This window comes from Sceloporus occidentalis, unplaced genomic scaffold, assembly GCF_023333645.1.
Source record: "Sceloporus occidentalis isolate IW3139 unplaced genomic scaffold, rSceOcc1.0.p SCAF_1, whole genome shotgun sequence".
Lineage (NCBI taxonomy): Eukaryota > Metazoa > Chordata > Lepidosauria > Squamata > Phrynosomatidae > Sceloporus > Sceloporus occidentalis.
This window is the reverse complement of record NW_028316981.1, coordinates 298,741,865-298,761,405: the sequence shown is the minus strand read 5'-3', so window position 1 is coordinate 298,761,405 and position 19,541 is coordinate 298,741,865. Positions and strand designations below refer to the sequence as shown.

Here is a 19,541-nt window from a genome sequence, read left to right as displayed (position 1 = left end):
CCATAAAGAAAAAATATATACAGTGGAATCCCAATTTTTTTGCAGGATAAAATATAGATACAGTATTTAACATAAATTAGCTGTTCAGTTGCGGTAAAACATTTGCGGGAAGTCTGTGAAAACTTTTTTAAACTAAACATTTACCTTGAAAAGCAGATATCGGATAGACATAAGTTAAAATTTCACTGGTGTTCCATGTTGTGGCACTGAGAGTAAGGTGCGTGGGCGACAAGGGGAGAGGGGGCTGTTGACCTTGACATTCAAGGCGCATGCAGAAGGCGGATGATGCACCATGTGACCATACCACAGACACAGGGGGTGTACATTTATGTTTTGGCCATTGTACAAAGAAACAGTCGTATGGTAGCTTGCTTTTACGTTGCTTGCTGTAATGAATTTTCACTTTAATATTGTTTAATTATGCAAAAAATATACAAAAAAAGCAGCTACACCGCCCCTAAATTTTACCGCCCTAGGCAAAATATGGGCCTAGTTTGCCTATATGGATGAGCCAGCCCTGACAATTCCAGCACAACTGTTGAGCCCAAAGACAGTTAATAATATAGTTACTTTGAAAGAGTTGTCTCCCAAACAAAAAGCCCTGTGCAAACACAATCCTTGAATATTTGTGATGATACTGATTCAACACCAGTTTGCCAATTAAATTTACTATCGAATACGTTCCATGATGCAGCTTTTGCAACTTATCTACAAAAGTTTAAAACTCTATGCTTCCAAGAAACATGGGCTCATGAAACTAATTTACCATCTCTTCATGGATTCCATTTATTTTCTGTTTCTGCTGTTAAAACAAGTACTAGAGGCCATGGTAGTGGCAGCCTTACTACATTTATCTCAGTTGACCAGCAAGTTGATATCCAACAATTGGCTAGTTTCTATCCACAGTGTATACAGGCCCTCTTTATTGAGAGTAGGCATTTTGGTTCTCTCATTTGTATAAATGTTTACATCCCACCAAGCTTATCTAAATGTTCAGGTCCTAATAACTGAAACTCTTACTCTCCTAGACCATCAATATCCCTACAGAAGAACTGTGCTGTGTGGCGACTTCAACACAAGAAATGGGGTAGAGTTGAAACAACTGGAAGGTACTAATTCTGGTCAAGTCACACTGGTTGTTAGGGTTTCCCAAGATACTAGAATAAATAAGGTCTGAGGTTTTTAGAGATCCTCCTCCCCGCACCATCTGCAATGTCTTAATGGAACTCATTATGACAAAACATTTGGTGCCTATGCCTATGTCACCCATAGAGCTTCAAGAAAGCTGTCAAGACGGATCTCTTCCAGCGGGCCTTCTCGGAATAGAACCCGGCCATGTAATGCTCCCCCCACAGACATATATAAGCGAAGACTGCCCACTGTTATTTTATTATCGTATTATTGTTTTTAGATTTTATTGGATGTAATTTTAATGGATAGAATTGTTTAATCCTTTTTTAAGAGGGGGATTGTATATATTGTATTTTTTAAAGGTTGTACGCCGATTTGATTGTGGTAACAAAAAGCGAGATATAAATTAAAGTTTTATTTTTATTTTATAACAGAGGAGCTAGCACAGAAGATTATATTGTGGTTTCTGTTAATCTGATTATTAACATTCATAGACTGGAAGTTAACAGCAGGGTTGAAAGTGACCATTTTCCTTTGCCACTGTTAATTAATTTTGAAATGTCTCTCCCCCACCCAAGCCTTTCTCAAAATCTAAATAGAATTCATGTGGATGAGCACAGAATATGGTGGTTGATTAATTTGGGTGCCTCCATCATTCAATTATTTGAGAGTAACACTTTCAAAGCCCTCCGTGAAGACATCTTAGTTGTTAATTCAAGTATTTTACATGCTTATCAAACCATTATTTAAAATCTCAGACCCAAATTTGTTTGTAACAAACAAATCCTAATAGGGTAGCAACCAATAGATGGTTTGACCTAGAATGTAGAGGTCCCTGGAAAGCATTAATGAACTACTCTCAACAGTCACTTAAAAATAACAATACCACTTCCTTTAACACTTTAGCTGTTATGAGGTAGTCTTATAAGGCACTTTTAAAACAGAAAAAAGACACACATAATGGAGCCAATTAGCCCTAGTTGTGAGGACAAAGAATGAGAAGCAGTTTTGGGATATTGTTTTCAATGGTATGCATATGATCAGACCAAATCAATCAATCAATCAATCATTTATTAATGCAGGGGTAGGCAACCTTTTTGAGCCGGGGGCCGGGTTGCTATCCCTCAGATAACTGGGGGGGCGGAGCCAGGGGGGTGGAGCTTCCACCCTCCGGGGGCAGGGGCACATGACGGGGAGGAGCTTCCACCCTCCAGGGGTGGTGCCGCATGCCAAGGGCCGGAGCTTCCACTCTCCGGGGGCGGTGCTGCCTGCTGGGGGCGGAGCTTCTAGCCTCCGGGGCAGGCCAGCTCTGGAAGCCTCCCCCTCTTTGCTGGCCCCTGACAGGGCCCCAGGGCCCGTCAGAGGCCGACAAAAAGCCGACGGGGGCGCTAGCGCTGGAGGCCTCCCCTCTTTCCTGGCCTCTAAGGGGCCCCAGGCCCCGTCAGAGGCCAGGAAAGAGCCGGCGGGGGGCGCCAGCACTGGAGGCCTCCCCTCTTTCCCGGACCCACGCACTCCTTCTCGGTCTCCGCGGGGAGGCAGGGAAGGTGGTGCAGCCATGCGCAGGAGGCTCCGCCTCTGCCCCAGACCTCGCTGCCCTCCTCTTCCTCTGCCTCCTCCACGTGGCCATGCACGGTAGAGGAGGAGGATGGCAGCAAGGCCCCCTCGGGCGCCCAGAGCGGCACCCAAGCTGCGGTGGCAGGACCGGGCTGGGGCCGGTCCCGAGGCCTTGGCGGGCTGGATCCGGCCCACGGGCCGTAGGTTGCTGACCCCTGGCTTAGACCAAAGGCTATTTGCATACAAAGTGTTAAAATACAATACAGCATGTAGGAACAGCATAATAAAAGTACAACATAAAATAAATGACATAATAATCTTGCATGTAAAAGAGTTCTCTGACCAAAGGGTGCTTTCTCGCTTGAGTATGTTGGCCAAAGATAAATGCAGCCCTCTCAGAGGGGAAGCTCCCTTGCTTGCTACATTGGCCACAGATCAGGGAGCTTCCCCTCTGAGAGGGCCACAGCTGAAACAGGACACACAACTGGTCATGGCAAGACAAGTGCTGCATTTATCTTTGGCCAACATACTCTATTGCAATGTGGATTATTGTCAGGTCCTGTCTGGACAGCATAAACCCAGCAGACTTCTGCTAGTTGGGAAAAAGTGAAGGACTAGCCTAGTACCACACCCTGCATAATATTCTAACTTTTATGCTAAGGGTCTAGAGCAAAGATTGAGGTGGGAGTAATTTCAGAGCTTATCAAGAGTTAAGGAGCTTTGTCTACCTTGGGTTGACTCTCACTTGATTATTCAAACAACAATGTTCACTAAGTGAAATGCTTACAACAAACCTTGATAATTTTATAGACATAGACAGCTGTGTACACATATATATTTTATACAAATAATTGAAAATACTGAGTTTATATTTCCACCCTGATTCTATTCCAGTGCAATGCCAAAGGAAATCTTAAACCGTAATATGTCAATTTCTTCTCAGTGCCTATTATGAATGTCAGGAGCAGATGAATAAGGAGCATATGAGAAGTAAAACTGGCTACTATATAATACTAAATATCATCACAGTGCATGCAGAGGATGGCCAACAGACTATACAAGGCATTCAGAATAAATGAGATTCAAACAGCCAATCTCATGATTGTGGTCCTAAGCAGCTTATGCCAAATAAAACTTGTTAGTGTTTAAGGTGCCATATGACTTTATGTTAGTTTTGTTGCTACAGTAACTGTTTAGATTAAGTATGAAGAGTCTACAGTACTGGTTCATCTGCTAGTGAAAATAAGTACATCTACATCTCACTGCGTCTAACCAATTTTGAGAACATTGCTTTATACAGCATATATACAGAGATGTAGCTCTACTATCTCTAGCTATCTGATGTCTACAGTAATGCTGTAGAACTCAAGAGCTAGCTATGATAGATTGTTAGAAACAATTGGAACGGTACCTGTGCTGTGAGATGAAGAAACATCCTTGTGTTCTTTCTGAGTAGTTTGTGTGATGGCTTCATCCATTTCCTGTTCTGAAACCTAGTATTAATTTGAAAATGAACATGAATGTTTAGGCTGCCAAAAGTTAAAAAAATGCTTAGGACTAGAACAAATGAGATTAGTTACTTACTATGATGATACATTCTTATATGGCTCACTTTCAACATTGGGTTGAACCTCGCATCCTACCTCACATGGCATCAATATATAAGCCCAAAGAATTCTTAAAACATTTTGACTGGTGCCTCGATCACATCAGTTTTTGTTCCAAAGTCTGCTGCCACCCTATCTAAACTGTTATGTAACTATTACAAATACTATAGCTAAAAATTATAGCTTTTTAAAGTATTTTAAATCAGCTTCTATTACCACTATTTGTTTATTTATTCCTTCGTTTTAAAATTCTCCTGAAGCAGACACAACATGGGTGGGTATGGACTGCTCCTCCGAGTCATCCAAGAAGGAATAATAATGGCAAGCAACCAGTCTCTCATTCTATGGATGGCATGGAGGAGCAATCCACTTGGGATGTATCTATGCCCTTCTCACTGGATGTGTGTGGCTGTCCTAACTACTAATCTACAACACTGACTGCAGCACCATCCGGACAAAGGCAGCCTTTGCCAATTTACATTTATCTATTTTATTAGACGGCTCTTTCCAGCCTGCTGCATTAGATACAGCTTTTCCCCCCCAAATCCCTTGGTACCAGTGATGGAAGATATCTACTTTTTGTTTTCTGGCAAATGCTGTTCAATAACCTTAGCTTACCACTTGAATGATTCAATTACCTGTTGTTGTTTTGGGCCACAGCTCTCCAAAAAACAGAATTCTTTCGTGCACCAGAATATTGTTTTTGTCAATACTGCCTGTGACCTTCCCTACTGGGGGAGGAGTCACACCCTTTCTTCCTTGCTGAAAACTTTCTCCAAGACATCTTATGTCCATAGCACTGCTGCTTTAGCAAATATAGAAGCAGCCATGGATGATCTAAATGCCAGTGTAGAAGCCTCATGAACTTTCTTAAGTGTGGATTGTATTCTACGCTCATCAATAGCATTAAGTACTGTGTCACCTTCTTGAGGAACTATCGTGTGAAAAATCAAAGCAGAAATTGGACTGTCACTAATGGGACTTTCAAATGGTCCATATCTTTCTCAAACATATACAGTGCTCGCTTTCCTTATGTGGGGGATCCATTCCAGACACATACATCCCACGTAAGGGGGAAATCATGTATGCTCGGGCTCATTGAAAATAATGGGGTGCATGCATGCAGCGCCACCACATGGTACGTGCACCACAGCTGCACACACTATTAATTAGATTCTCCCACAGCTTCAGGTTATGCTGAAAGCCACGGAAGTGAAGCCCGCGTATGGCACGGGGCTCACTGTATATAGTATCTGGCTAAAAGCTAAAAATCTCCTAGTATTCAATGGACATTCCCATTCCAAATCTATTAATTCTTTGAACATTGGTGGTAAAGGAAACTCCATGCCTGGTAAGTTGGTTTCTTCATAACAGATGCTGCCTTGTTATCACTACCTCCCCCCCCCCCTTTATTATGATGCTCATCTTTCTGAGTATCCTCTAAATCAAGGGGCTCTAATACTCATTTCAACATTCCTTTAAACTCATTTAAACATTTCTGTTAACATCTAATACTTGGCGTTATTTCCATTTCTGCTTCACTTTCTGAAGTATTTTGTTTCTCAGAAAAATCCTCACATTCTACCTCTTCTCCTGACTTGTACGATTGTACCTTCAAGTCTGAATCAGAACCTTCAGCAATCTCTTGAATATGTTTGATTTTTTGGTATACTTGCTACACAAAAGATTTTCACTGTTTCCTTTATAAAGCAATTTGTCAATCATCTGTTTATTTCCTTTATTCCCATCTGCTGCACTTTGATCTCTCTTAGAATTGCTTAAATTAATTAATTGCTTATTTTCATTAGATAATGAATTCATTTACATTTAAATCTTGTCACTGTAATAAATAAATAAAAGTAATTTGATCACATCAATCCATACAGTTGAAATTACTGGAGGCACACCAACCCCTCCCAAGTGTGCTGCCACATTCCTATCAAACATCCTATTCAGTACCCTATTACCTGAATCTTTTATCAGTTCCTGATAAAACTGAAATCTCTGTCTGTTGGAGTCATGCCCCCTTGCTTGTGAATATTTACTCATTCCTCTCCTATTAGCTATTTTTTGGCTGAAATATGCCTTAAAAAAACTAAGAAAATGTGGCCCTCTGCTTAGATATTGCTCTAAAACCATCTCTGCCTGTTCTGTTTTTCTCCAGCAATCTTGACTATCTTGCTTTGTTGTGTTCCACTCTCAGCTTGCCACTTGAGTTGCTTATCAACAGTATTCTGCTCAATCTCGCCTCCTGCATTAGAACTTGTGTTTCTAACATAGTGGCCCAAAGAGATGGAGAATTGGGCACTGTTTTCTCATGAGTCCTAACCCTTTTATGAAGAGGTAACTCACTTTTTGTTTCACCTTTATCATTTTTAGCTTTTAAGACTTTATAGACTGCAGGTAGTCTGTTTTGTCCCTCACCTTATGCTTACATGTTTTTAATTATTTCAGAGGCTTTTCTATTGAACCATCCAACTCATTCTCACTTGTCATTACAAAAATTTTCCTTAAAACCTTATTGCCAGAATCCTCAGAGACATGCTGCTTTACAGTCATCTGGATTTTATTCACTTAATTTTATAATTTCAGCCGCGATATGTGAGGGGGCAGTCCGCATTGTCAATTCTCCCACCGTGATCTGTGAGAGGAGGCAGTTAGTTAGCAATACCTGGTTTTTTAAAACAAGTCTCATGAGTTAACTTTAATACTCTTTCCCGCTAAAACAACATTGCTTGTTTGTTAGAGAACCTTTTCCTGCCCAGTCTCCATTCTTTAAAATCCTGATTACATGGCACTATTACGTCCCTTGATCTAGACACTATACTTCTATTGATGCAGCCTAACATCACATTGGCCTTGTTAGCTGCCACATCACAGTGTTGACTGGATGCCTTAGTAGAGGCATCCAGCGCCTCTGGTAACAAGGTTATTCTGGATCAATTCGAGTTTGTGAGTACCGAGGACGTAGACAAGTTCCTTGGATGTGTGAAAAAGACGACTTGCCCTCTTGACCCTTGTCCTTCTTGGTTGACCGTGCAGGGAGGAGATGTCATAACATCTGCTCTTCATCGAATAATAAATACATCTCTTCGGGAAGGTACTATTCCAACATCTCTGAAACAAGCAGTCGTAAGGCCTTTGTTGAAGAAACCTTCCCTTGATCCCCTATCTATGAGCAATTATAGACCGGTCTCCCTGTTACCATTCTTGGGCAAGATGATTGAGAGGGCAGTTGCTTTTCAGCTCCAGGCAGTCTTGGATGAAACCGATTATCTTGACCCATTTCAAACTGGCTTCAGAGTGGGTTACGGAGTTGAGACTGCCATGGTCGCCTTAGTCGATGACCTCCGTCTGGCCACTGACAGAGGAGATATAACTCTGTTGGTGCTCTTGGACATCTCAGCGGCCTTCGATACCATCGACCATGGTATCCTTCTGGAACGCCTGGGAGAATTAGGTATCGGGGGCACTGCGCTCCAGTGGTTCCGGTCCTATCTCTCAGGAAGGTTCCAGATGGTGAGGCTGGGGGACAGCTGCTCTCGGAAAAGAGAGCTTACATCGGGCGTTCCTCAGGGCGCCATTCTGTCCCCCATGCTATTTAACATTTACATGAAGCCGCTGGGAGAGATCATCCAGAGCCATGGAGCCCGGTGTTATCAGTACGCTGATGACACCCAGATCTATCTCTCCATGTCTCCGACTGATACAGTGACTAAGGATGGCATCTCTCCTCTGGATGCCTGCCTGGGGGCAGTAATGGGCTGGATGAGGAAAAACAAACTCAGATTGAATCCAGAGAAAACAGAGGTACTCATGATAGGTTCCCCTAGCCCGGGCAGGGAAATTTCCCATCCAGTCCTTGATGGGATTAAACTCCCCTTGAAGGAAAAAGTGCGTAGTTTGGGAGTACTCCTGGATCCATCTCTACAGTTATCATCTCAAGTAGATGCGATGGCCAGGAGTGCTTGGTATCACCTCCGGCTGATACGCCAACTACGTCCCTGTCTGGACCGGGGGGACCTAGAAAAAGTAGTACATGCACTGGTAACCTCTCGCTTGGATTTCTGCAATGTGCTCTACATGGGGCTACCTTTGTATCAGGTTCGGAAACTTCAATTGATTCAAAACGCAGCAGCCAGGTTAATTACGGGGACATCGAGGTCTAAACATATAACACCTATCTTAAAATCTCTACATTGGCTGCTAATTCGTTTCCGGTCCCAGTACAAAGTGTTGGTTATTACCTTTAAAGCCCTAAATGGCTTGGGCCCGGGTTACTTGAGGGAACGCCTCTCCCTACATAATAATAATAATAATAATAATAATAATAATAATTTGTTTTATTTATATACCGCTATTCCAAAGATCATAGAGGTGAACAGCAAGTAAGCTAATTAGCAAGTAAGCTAATTTGCCCCCAACAGTCTGGGTACTCATTTTAGCAACCTCGGAAGGATGCAAGCCTGAGTCAAGCTTGGGCCCTTTTGATGGTCTTGAACTCGCAACCTTGTGGTTTTGAGTGAATGACTGCAGTACAGGCATTTAACCACTGCGCCACCAGGGCTCCTCCCCGCACACTCAGATCTACAGGAAAATCCTTACTCAGTTACCCTAAGGTGAGACTGGCGATCACACACCAAAGGGCATTCACAGCAGTGGCGCCTTCTCTATGGAATACCCTACTGGAAGAGATTCGCCTCAGTGGAATAGTGGAAGCCTTTAAGAAGGCTCTAAAGACTCATCTCTTCCTACAAGCCTACCCTCCCAATTCCGTCTGAGACCATCCCCCCCATTGTCTTTGATATACAGTAATTCATGGTTTTAATAGTTTATTATATGTTTTTAATCTTGTTTGAATTTACTTTTTTAATATGTATTTTTAGATGTGAATTTTTAATTGTTCTTATTGGCGGGATACAAACCGCCGCTTTGCGGTGCTTCCCGCTGGCGCCATTTGCTCCGTGCGGGAGCTGCAGCAGCCAAACCGCGCGGCTCCCGCGCGGAGCAAAAAAGAAGCTCCATTTCGGAGCTTCTTCTTGCGGCGCACTGATGACGTCGTGAAGCGCCGCTGGCGCATTCGCGACATCATAGGTGCCGCGACACGTCTGGACGCTATGCGTCCAGTACGTAAAGATGGCGGCGCCCATGTGGAAGGGGCGCCGCCATCTTGTACGTATTGTATACGTACTAGGGTTAGGAGGGTGCGGAAGCACCGCCCCTTCCTAACCCTAGTACGTATACAATACGTACTATATGGCGGTGTTTATCCCGCCATTGTCTGTTTTTAATGATATTGTACACCACTTTGATCGTAGGAAAAGCGGTTAACAAATAAACAATTTATTATTTTTTATTTATTATGAAGGGAAAAAGCATGTCTAGCCAGTAAGGCAGGATTTTAAAAAATTGATGTGAGGGCAGAAGTAAAGCAACACAATGGAGTTCCCTTCCACCTTGAGTCCCAGAGTGGTGTGGTTGTCCAACATCCACACCTGCAACGGAATGTTGATTTTGCCCCCCACTTCCCTGGCTCTCCTTCAGCCCCTTGGATAGCTGACCTCAAAGACACCACAGCAGCAGGAGAACATGTGCCACTTCGCCTGTTGTGCCCCATGGCTCCTGTCCTTTTCTTATCACCAGACATAGTCTTCCCTCATCCCCACACAAATGATATGCCTGAGCTTTGGGTCCCTTTTGCACTACCCAAGCACATCACAAAGAGTGTGCTCTGTTACTTCTGAGCGAGAATATGTGGGAAACAACAAGATCTTTGAAATCAGCATTAAAGTGGTTAGCCTTAAACTGGGATTTGGGGGATCCATATTCTAGACCTCAGTGAGTTGTGAAATGTACTGGCTCACCTTGGTTCGATCACTCCCTCTCTGAGTCCAGCCTAATTTAGGATTGTTGTGATTATTAAAATGGGAAGAAGATCTCTATATACCACTTTGAGCTTGTTAGAGGAAAGTCGAGGTATAAGTGTAACTAGGAAATAAATAATAGTGACATTTATTTCTGCAGGCCTCTTGGTAAAACATTGAATACTAGAGATCTGATGATGCCCTCCTACCAGTTTTTTCCAGAACCTATCTGAATGATTTTGTTTAACCCAATCCTATGTATATTTATTTGCAATAGCTAAAACCCAAAGCGAGAAATGCTCCCTCAGTACCACTCACACAAAATGAAAGAAAGAACCATGTGGGCTTCAAAATCCTGTGTGATTAATTTTGTGCTTTTGGGCTGTATTAATAAGAGTATCACCAAAATGTATTATTTGGTTTTTGGTGTTGTGTGCCTTCAAGTTGTTTTCGACTGATGGCAACTCTAAGGTGAACCTATTATGAGGTTTTCTGGGGCTGAGACGCTGTCTCACACAGTCACCCAGTGGGTTTCCATGGCTAAGCAGGGAGTCAAACTCTGAGCTCAAACAACTACATCACACTGACTCCCCAATGTGGGCTACTCCTGCATTTTCTTTAAAAAATGGTTAAGTTCACTAAAAAGACAGCAAGGAAAATGGACTTCGAACAGGCTTCAGATGGTTCATCAGAAAATGTAATAAAGGACTTTCTTTGCTAATGTCATCTATGCTAAGTAGTTGTTGCATGCCGTTCCAACTTGTGACAACCCTAAGGTGAACCTGTCACCAGGTTTTCTTGGCAAGAGTTGTTCAGAGGGGTTTTGGCTTTGTATTCGTGAGGCTGAGAGAGTATGACTTGCCCAAGGTCACCCAGTAGGTTTTCATGACTGAGTGGGGATTCTAACCTTGGTCTCCAGAGCCACCATCCAGTGCTCAAACCACTACATTACACTGGCTCTCATATTTCCATATACTGTCAACCAACTTGTGATATACTATCAGACTGTTTTTATTACCTGCTCACCCATATCCCAAATATTTTTGTCTCCAAGAAACACAATATACAATATTTAGATTTAACTGTGGAAACTGCAAAGCAGTTGAAACACACAACCAACTCCCTTGGCTGGTGGTGCCAGGGTAAAAACAATGCATTTCTTAAGAATTAACATGAGGCACCAATACAGATTAGAAATCTGAGCCACCTTGACAGAGAAAAACTGAATGAACCCCAAAACAAACACAATAGTTTAAAATAGGTTTCAGTGTCATATTTTCTCAGAAAGAAAGATTTTTTTTTTTGTGGTATTGGTTTTGGAAGTACATAAAAACCTAGAATACCAGGTAATTTGGTAATAAAAATATTCTATCTGATGGAATGTGTATTAGCTACAAAAATGTGTTTATTTTAAAAAGGATGCTATATGTGTTGTATGCATTAGTCTTTTTTTTCCTTTAAAATTATATAAAAAGTGACTTTCAAGGTTAAAGCCAAATCCAACATATAGCAAAAGTACAATAAAGAAATACAATTTTTAGATAAGGAATCAGGAGAGTGTGGCCTTTGAGCTGCTCTTTGTGCAACTCCCATCATTCTTCACCAGTGATGAATTGGGTAGGGTTAATGAGAGCTGTGGTCTAAACACCTGAGAGGCACATGGTACCCATTTTGATCTACAGAGATATGTGCAAAGCCTTTGTCCACAGCAAAACACAAGAGACACTGAAAAACCTTATTTACAAGCAGAATAAATTATGAAAATTGTCTTGGTTAACTACTTGAAATGATATTTTCCTATGTGAACAGAAGAAAAATAGGGTAGCATTTGATGGTTCTACAGAATGTTGTCCCTGAGGAAAACCCACTGGTCAAAATATGCTGCACAATTTTCAGATTTTGTAAACATTACAGTTTTGGATCCACATTTCCTAGAATGTACCATTCAGCATGACCCTTGGCCATACAGGTTGTGGGATTCTGGGAATTGTAGTCCAAAATGTATCATGCCCAAACTATATTTTTATATAAGAAAATACTACTTCAGACTCTGACATACCTAGCCCTTGTTTTTTCACAGTGTTGGTGCAAGTGCCAACACAGGACAATTCCTTCTCCACAAACTAAATCTTCCCTTAGCATACACAAAGACAATGAATAGGGTTGCAATTACTGATCATAAAGGGAAAAGAATAAAATATAAGAATGAACATGCTCTGTGAGATTTGAAAGGCAGGATTCTCTATTGAGCTTGAAAAACAATAATGAGTCCCTTTACTTGTAGTCTGAGATATGGATTGCTCAAATCAATAAGTGCAACAGTCCCATTGACAAATGGGTTCATCAAACAACCTCTTTTTAACTGATACTCTTAAAAATTAAGTTTAGCAACAGCCTGCAAAAAATGCATTGCAACCGAATGTTTTTATACACCAGCCCATCTCATTCTGTTCAGGGTTCTAGAGTATGGATCAGTGGTTGCTAACTCTGCTTCAGCTCTAAAATACTTTTGTTCTTACTGTTGGTTAATAAGATATCAAGAGTAATTCAATAAATTATATTGTATTCCATACCTTTGGATTGGGATGGCGACTAATGATCAGATTAACTGGGCCTGGACCACGTTCTCTCAAAATGGCATAAGCTTCACTCAAAGCTGCATGTCGCAAACTTACTGAATCTGCTTCTAAGATCTGGTCACCACGGCTAAGGAAAAAAGAAATCTAATGTAATATGTCTGCTGGATACTGAATTCATGTTAGGGCTTTTTAGAGGGTGTAAATACATGGAAGAAATGAGCAGAGAAGTTGCAGCTTCATTTTGCATCAGACTAATGGTATATATCATACACTACAGTCAGTCCTCTGGCCTGGTTGCACTTACAGAAAGAAATGGGCAGTGCAAGTATTTGTGCTCACGTGCATTTTGCTGTGCTTTTAAAGATTAAAAGTTTTCACAGAAAATGAGAGGTTGGGACATTATTGGAGAGCTGAAGGAACAATCCAAGCACACGTAGCTTTATTCCAGAAACCACCAGATCAAGTCAGGATTATAGTTATTTTCAGTTGTAAACATTGACTCCCCTCTCCTCATCATCTATTTTATTACATAGCCTTGTTCAACATTAAAGTTATGTAGAATGAAAATCTCAAAAGATAGAGGAGTTGTTGTTGACCATATTTTTATATATGCAGCTATAGAGAAGGGGTGGACAGTCATGCAAGAATGACCATTCATGTCCTCACTCTGAATGAGCAATTCACACAGATATCGGATGTACCCAAGCCCTGTTTCATCCCAGCTGGAAATGGCTACCATTGTCCCTTAGCACTGCATTGCCAAAAGCTACATGAGCAGAGTTGCATTTATCTATATTGTAATGCCTAATAAATCTTGAATGCTCTTTCCAAAAAAAAAAAAATCTCCAATGAAAAAGTTACTTGGAAACTTGTTGATGTTACCACTGCCCTCATTGAATTAGCCCACACATTTTGAAGCCTCAGCATGTGCAAGTAGTAATCACATAGACAGATACATGCTTTTAGCCATCTGGAAATCATTAACTTTGTCACTCTTTGACCCAGCGATTTGGAATTAAATGATACAAATAGTACTTCTGTCTAACACAGACACTTAGCTCTACTTATATAAATCTGCACCACTCTTTTCACATCTAAGGAGTCCCAACTCCATTACAATGTGATAGATAGATCAGGGCAAAAAAGTTGGTAGATGGGTCTCATGATTCATAACTCTGGACAACAAGCATTTCAGCACAAATTACGGGTCTACTGATAACACCAATTTAACTTCTTCAATTCTTCATAAATTAGGATCTACTGTCAGAGAAGCTAACTCTGGCACAAAACAGATGGGCTGAAAGTTCCAGAGCACATAGCAACTGCATGCTCTGGAACCCTAATACGTATGGATAGCATCATCCATATGTGGTGCACGTGCATGATGCAAGCGCGGCGCCGCATCCACACCTCTGGGTGCCGCACTTGCATCATGGACACATCAAGTGCACCAATGGTGCACTGATGATGTCCTCCCCACGCACCCAAAAGCGGGTTCTTTTTGGAGCAGAGGGAGCCCACACAGTTTGGTTGCTGCAGGCTCTCTCCGGAGGGAAAATGGGCGGCTCCAGACCACTCCTTTGGGGCAGTCTGTCAAGCCCCTCTGATACTCTTCTTGAGATGTGATAGCTACTAGAAACAGCACTTCAAGCATAATGACTGTAAAAATGCTTCTCTAAAGGGCTTGAATGAAGCTACAGTTAAAGCTTAAAAGTCGGGTCAAATCCCAACTAAAGGATCTATGTAATGTAGGAGAAGTGTGCAAAGTTACCTCCTTAGGAGCCTCCTCACATGAACATGTCTTAAAAGAGTATGTCGTTCAAGTGCAAGTATTTTAGACAGTTGCCACCTGTCTTTTTAATATGTTTGGCCACAGTTTCTCAGATATGCTATCCTGCAAAAAGATTAGCACATCTGTAATTTGTACAGAGTCTAATGAAATTTACTTTGTACTGAACTAGGTTTTAAATGACTTCCAAGTTATTGCATATGTTCTTTTGTGTGTTGGCTATCTATGAAATGCCAATATGTGCTTATTGCTAACTCAATATAACCTTGTGTTAGCAAATACTTTCTTTCAATATCCAAGCGGTCAGCTTTCACCAGTGTAGACTGGAGTGACATACTGGACCCTGCATTAAAAGTTTCTGTCTTCCTGACAATGGTTGAGGACTTTGAGTACCAATAAAGGAAACCATGGCCTGTTACAGACTGCCACAATAAAGCTGCTTCGGGTCTCTTTGGAGGTATGCTGTTTAAATGATGCATGCATCCGAAAAATCCGGAAGCTGCACCAAAGCTGCACTCCAGTGCTTAGGAATGGAGTGTGGCTTTGGCACGACCGCTGGACTCTTAGGACCCATGCATCATTTAAATAGCATACCTCCAAAGAGACCCGAAGCAGCTTTATTTGGCAGTCTGTAACAGGCCCATCCAACTAGAACCACCTGAGCTTTTTCTGCCTTCATTTTTCTTAGCACTCTTGGCATTATTGGTAAGGGGGAAAGGCATAAAGCAGTCACTTCAGCCATGGAATTACCAATGTATTGTTGTGCTCTGAATTTATGCTTCCATCTATGAAAGAAATACTTTTTTAATTTGACATTCTTTCCAGATGTGAAGAAATCTGCTTGGAATGAAATGTTAGTCTTACCAAGAATGTTCATTCTGAGATGGCAATTTGAGCAATCCACTACATATGGGTTTGTCCCCACATGCCAACCCAAGAAGGCAAGAGTCAACATTCTTTTTTGCCATCATTATCATTACAATTCCCCTTCATTATCTAGCCCTGCTATAATCTCTCTGTTGTCTCCCTGTCATACTTTCATAGTCCTCCCTGTATTATTGCTTTTCTGCCTCACTAGCTGTTTATCAAACTTGTCCTGTATTTACTATGTTTGTAGTATAATTTTAACCTGTTTCGGGGTGGGTGGGTGGGTGGATTGCTTAACCTGCCATCTCGAAATGAACATTCTTGGAAAGTCTAACTTCTCATTCTCGGGATGGCAGGTGGAGCAATCCACTATTCCACTATTTTGGAACCGCAGCCTGAAGCACTGTCATTCCAAAGGAAGCCAGTGCTAATTTATACCTATGCAACTTGTAATCTCTTATGAAAATTGTTGGTTCACTCCAACCTGCTGCCTGACACACATAATGCAACAAAGAGAAGACGGCATATGCAATGCTGGTAACCACAGACCTTATGGAAGTTGTTGGTTCACTCCAACATGCTACCTTTGTTATGCAGCAAAGTGGAGACAACGTATGCAGTGCTTGTAACTGTAGACCTTGTTGAGTGTGGCCACATATTCTGTGGTCTAGGCTTCCCCTCATAGTTATAACAATAGTAAATGCACGCTTTAATCTAATGGCCAACTACGACTGATAATGGTAATACTTGACATTTTAATGTGTTCGGTCTTAATCCTTTTAAAAATCCATTCTGCAAAAATTGAAGTACATGTTTCACTTGAACTGATCTAGACCTACCTTACTTTCATTACACCAGGTTCAAAACTTTTTCCATGTCTGATTGTATATATCTTGTGTAGTTTTTCTTCTAGAAGCCATAATTGTATCAATGACCTCCTTGGTATAACCACATATTTCTAACTTGTTCCTGTCAATTCCCATATATTCAGTTATAACCAATCCAGGTTTAGATGGTAAACTGGACTTGACTCAGTAAATCTCCTATTTTTAGTAGTGGTATGGAGTGTGCTACTGAAAGACTTAGTAGTAACTAGAAACCATGATCATTGCAGACAATATGGAGCTATAAGCACTTCATGTGCTTTCTCGCTTTGAATCTTCTTTAAGACCTGCTGCATTATTTAAATTGATAGAAATGCGTAGTGACATTCCTTTGGCCATCTTTGAGATAGTGCGTCATGACCTTCTACACTTCTGATTCTATCTACTGAAAAAAATCTGTTTAATTTGTAGTTCTTTGCTGATGCAAATAGCTTTATTTGAAATGGCCCCAATGTTCTTTGTAGATCGCAGAACATCTCCGCATTCAAGGACCACCCTCCCAGACGTATTTTGTTGTGGCTTAGGTAGCCCACTTGAATATTCAGTTTTGTTGGGGCGTGGAAAGACGCGATGTGCCCACCACGACCACCTGCAGAGTTGAACCACGTCAACAGGACGCCAGGAAGAAGGAATCTGAAGAGAATCTTAGTTGCGTAGGCAGACTTCCTCTCACACAGGAATGAATCTCTGGACAACAAGGTTTCTCTCAAGAAGAGGGTTCTTTAATCTTTGTTACATAACTATTTACAAAGATTACATTGATTATCAGACATCTGTCTTGGATACTCATCAAGTTACTGCACCAACCAACCGACTATAAACACAACCTCTGAGGCAGCCACAATAACACCAACCATCTAATAATAAATCCTATTATTATTATTATTATCTCTGTCTGTCAGTGACAGTTGAGAACTGATAGTTGAGAGCTGCATCAACATTCCAATGATGCACTGATTAAAATGCTGACACATCTAATTGCCACTTGAGCTGTAAATAACTTGCACAACAGCTCCACCTAGTGGCCAGATCCATGTCATTTCCTAACAATTTTTCCTCTGAGATATATAGCTTTTATCAATCTTGGGTGTCTTTTAGTTCACCAAAATAATTTGTTCAATTTCACCATCCGAGGTATTGTTCTCGTTCCTCCTTGGTGACTTATGTAAGCCTAAGCCTGGACTGATACATTGTCAGTCAGAACTTGTACATGTTGTTTCTACAGTAGTGACAAAAAAATTTCAGTACCAACTTTACTGCTTTTAATTCTAGAAATTTCATGTTGTGTCTTTTTTCCACTGAAGACCACACTCTTTCTACAGAGGGACATTCACAGTATGCTCCCCAACCTGGCAAATTCACATCTGTTATAACTTCTATTTGATTTAGAGTTTTTAAGAGCACTCCCTTGTCCAGATTTTTGTCCATCAACTCTCTTTTCACATAAGGTGGAATTTTGATTCTGTAGTGCTGTTTCCTTCCAATCACTTTTTGATATGGGAGTAACAGTGTTTGTAAACCTCTAGAATGAAATTGTCCCCATGGGACCAATTGTATTGTCAATATTAACAGTCCCATTAGTTTTGCTAGCCACATTAAATCTGCCATGTGTGTAAGAAGCAATTTTGCTAGTTCCTGCTTCAATTTCATCTTTCTCTCCTCTGACAAAGTTATGTGCCCGCTGTTGGTATTAATTTGAGCTCTTAAATGGATTAAACCATTTGTTAGCGTCATAAGAGGCTGGAAGCCACACCAAAGCTGCACGTGCATCACTGAAACAGCACACCTCTCAAGTGGCCCAAAGCCGCTTCATTTGGCCTGTCTGTTCAAACCCTATGTTGGGGTTGACTTCGAAACCCCAAAGATAGTTCTTAAGATTTTGTTCTGTAAACATTCCAGGTCACAAGCCTTCTAAAATCCTCATATTTCTACTTCAAATAGGTTGTAGTTTTTTCTTGGTAAGTGGCAAAATTGGCAGGACCTGTCCCTCCAGTGGAGGTGTACCAAAATTTAAGAATAAGCTATTCCACCTTAATTTTGGCAGTATTGATATGAGGGTGCCAGGATGAGGAAGCAGCAAACAATATTCCTAAATAATGGTAGAAATTAACTTGTTCTATTTGATTTTCAGTTGAGTTTGAGTTGACTTGAAGACACATACGAATGATAAATGTATACCTTGCCATTCACTTTGTTTATTGCCATTAGAGCTGCCATTAGGCCAAAAACCATTCAGGAACTATAATTTCCCATGTTTACCAGCATCAGAAATATACATGCACATTTGTAGGAGTGTATCTAATTTAACAAGGGTCCTGCTGTCAGCCCTCCCTTCCACTGCCAGAAGAGATTACGGCAGATGGCAGCCATGAGGAGCAGGGAGCTCTCTGGGCCTTTTGGGCACACTGACCTTCTTTGAGACAAGTTTCCCAGACACATACTGACATTATAATATAAATATAAACAGTAACACAGAGCACACAGTATACTAAAAGAAAATTAATAAAATTATCCCAGCAAATAATGATGCTATAAAATTTCAGGACTAACCTTAACCTTCCATCTATCATAGCCACAGATCCGGGGGCCAGGCTGTGAATATATATACCAGGGGGACTATTTTCCATAGTGAGACAACAAACGCCAATGCCCAGCCCAACACCTGGTTCTATAATGAAACAAAGAGCAAACATTAAGAACAGTTTAAACAGTTCATTACAATAATCACTAAGGACTCAAGTACCATGGGCCCTTGGTATCTGCTGGGGTTTGGTTCCAGGAAACACACACACACACCATGGATGCTCAAATCCTATGAAATACAGTAGTATAGTAAAATGGTGTCCCTTATATAAAATGGCAAAATCAAATTTTGCTGTTTGGCACTTATATTTTAAAAAATATTTTCAAGCAGTGGATGGTTATTATTATTATTATTCACATTTATTTATAGAGTGCTCTAAAGTTGCACAGTGCTTTACATAGTAAGGGTCAAATTAAAAAAAATTAAAAGGGGAAAATGGATGTTGAATCTGTAGATTAAAAAAAATCTGTAGATACAGGGCCAACTATATTGCTGAGTTGAAAACCAAGGAGGGATTCACCCATTACCCAGCTCTGGTCAGAGGAAGGAACTAAAGGGGGAAACCATGGTTGCTAATAGGTAAGAGTAATCCACATGGTATTCTTGTAGAGGGAGGAATTAGATGTGGAGGCTGAGCACCCCTGAATTATCAAGTAAACTGGACTACTATGACACTTACATA

At 41.1% G+C, this 19,541-nt stretch overlaps 1 protein-coding gene across 2 annotated transcripts in view; it reads right to left on the bottom strand.

Moving 5' to 3' along the window:
• Positions 1–19,541, bottom strand: part of LOC149324138 (PDZ domain-containing protein 2-like) — a 294,838-nt gene that overhangs the window by 87,705 nt on the left and 187,592 nt on the right. For both annotated transcript variants that reach the window (XM_089496933.1, XM_089496943.1), the window contains 3 exons: positions 18,826–18,943; positions 12,730–12,862; positions 4,097–4,178 (listed from right to left, as the gene is read on the bottom strand). In XM_089496933.1, coding sequence (XP_089353059.1) covers positions 4,097–4,178; positions 12,730–12,862; positions 18,826–18,943 — 333 coding nt within the window. The remainder of the gene's footprint in view (positions 1–4,096; positions 4,179–12,729; positions 12,863–18,825; positions 18,944–19,541) is intronic.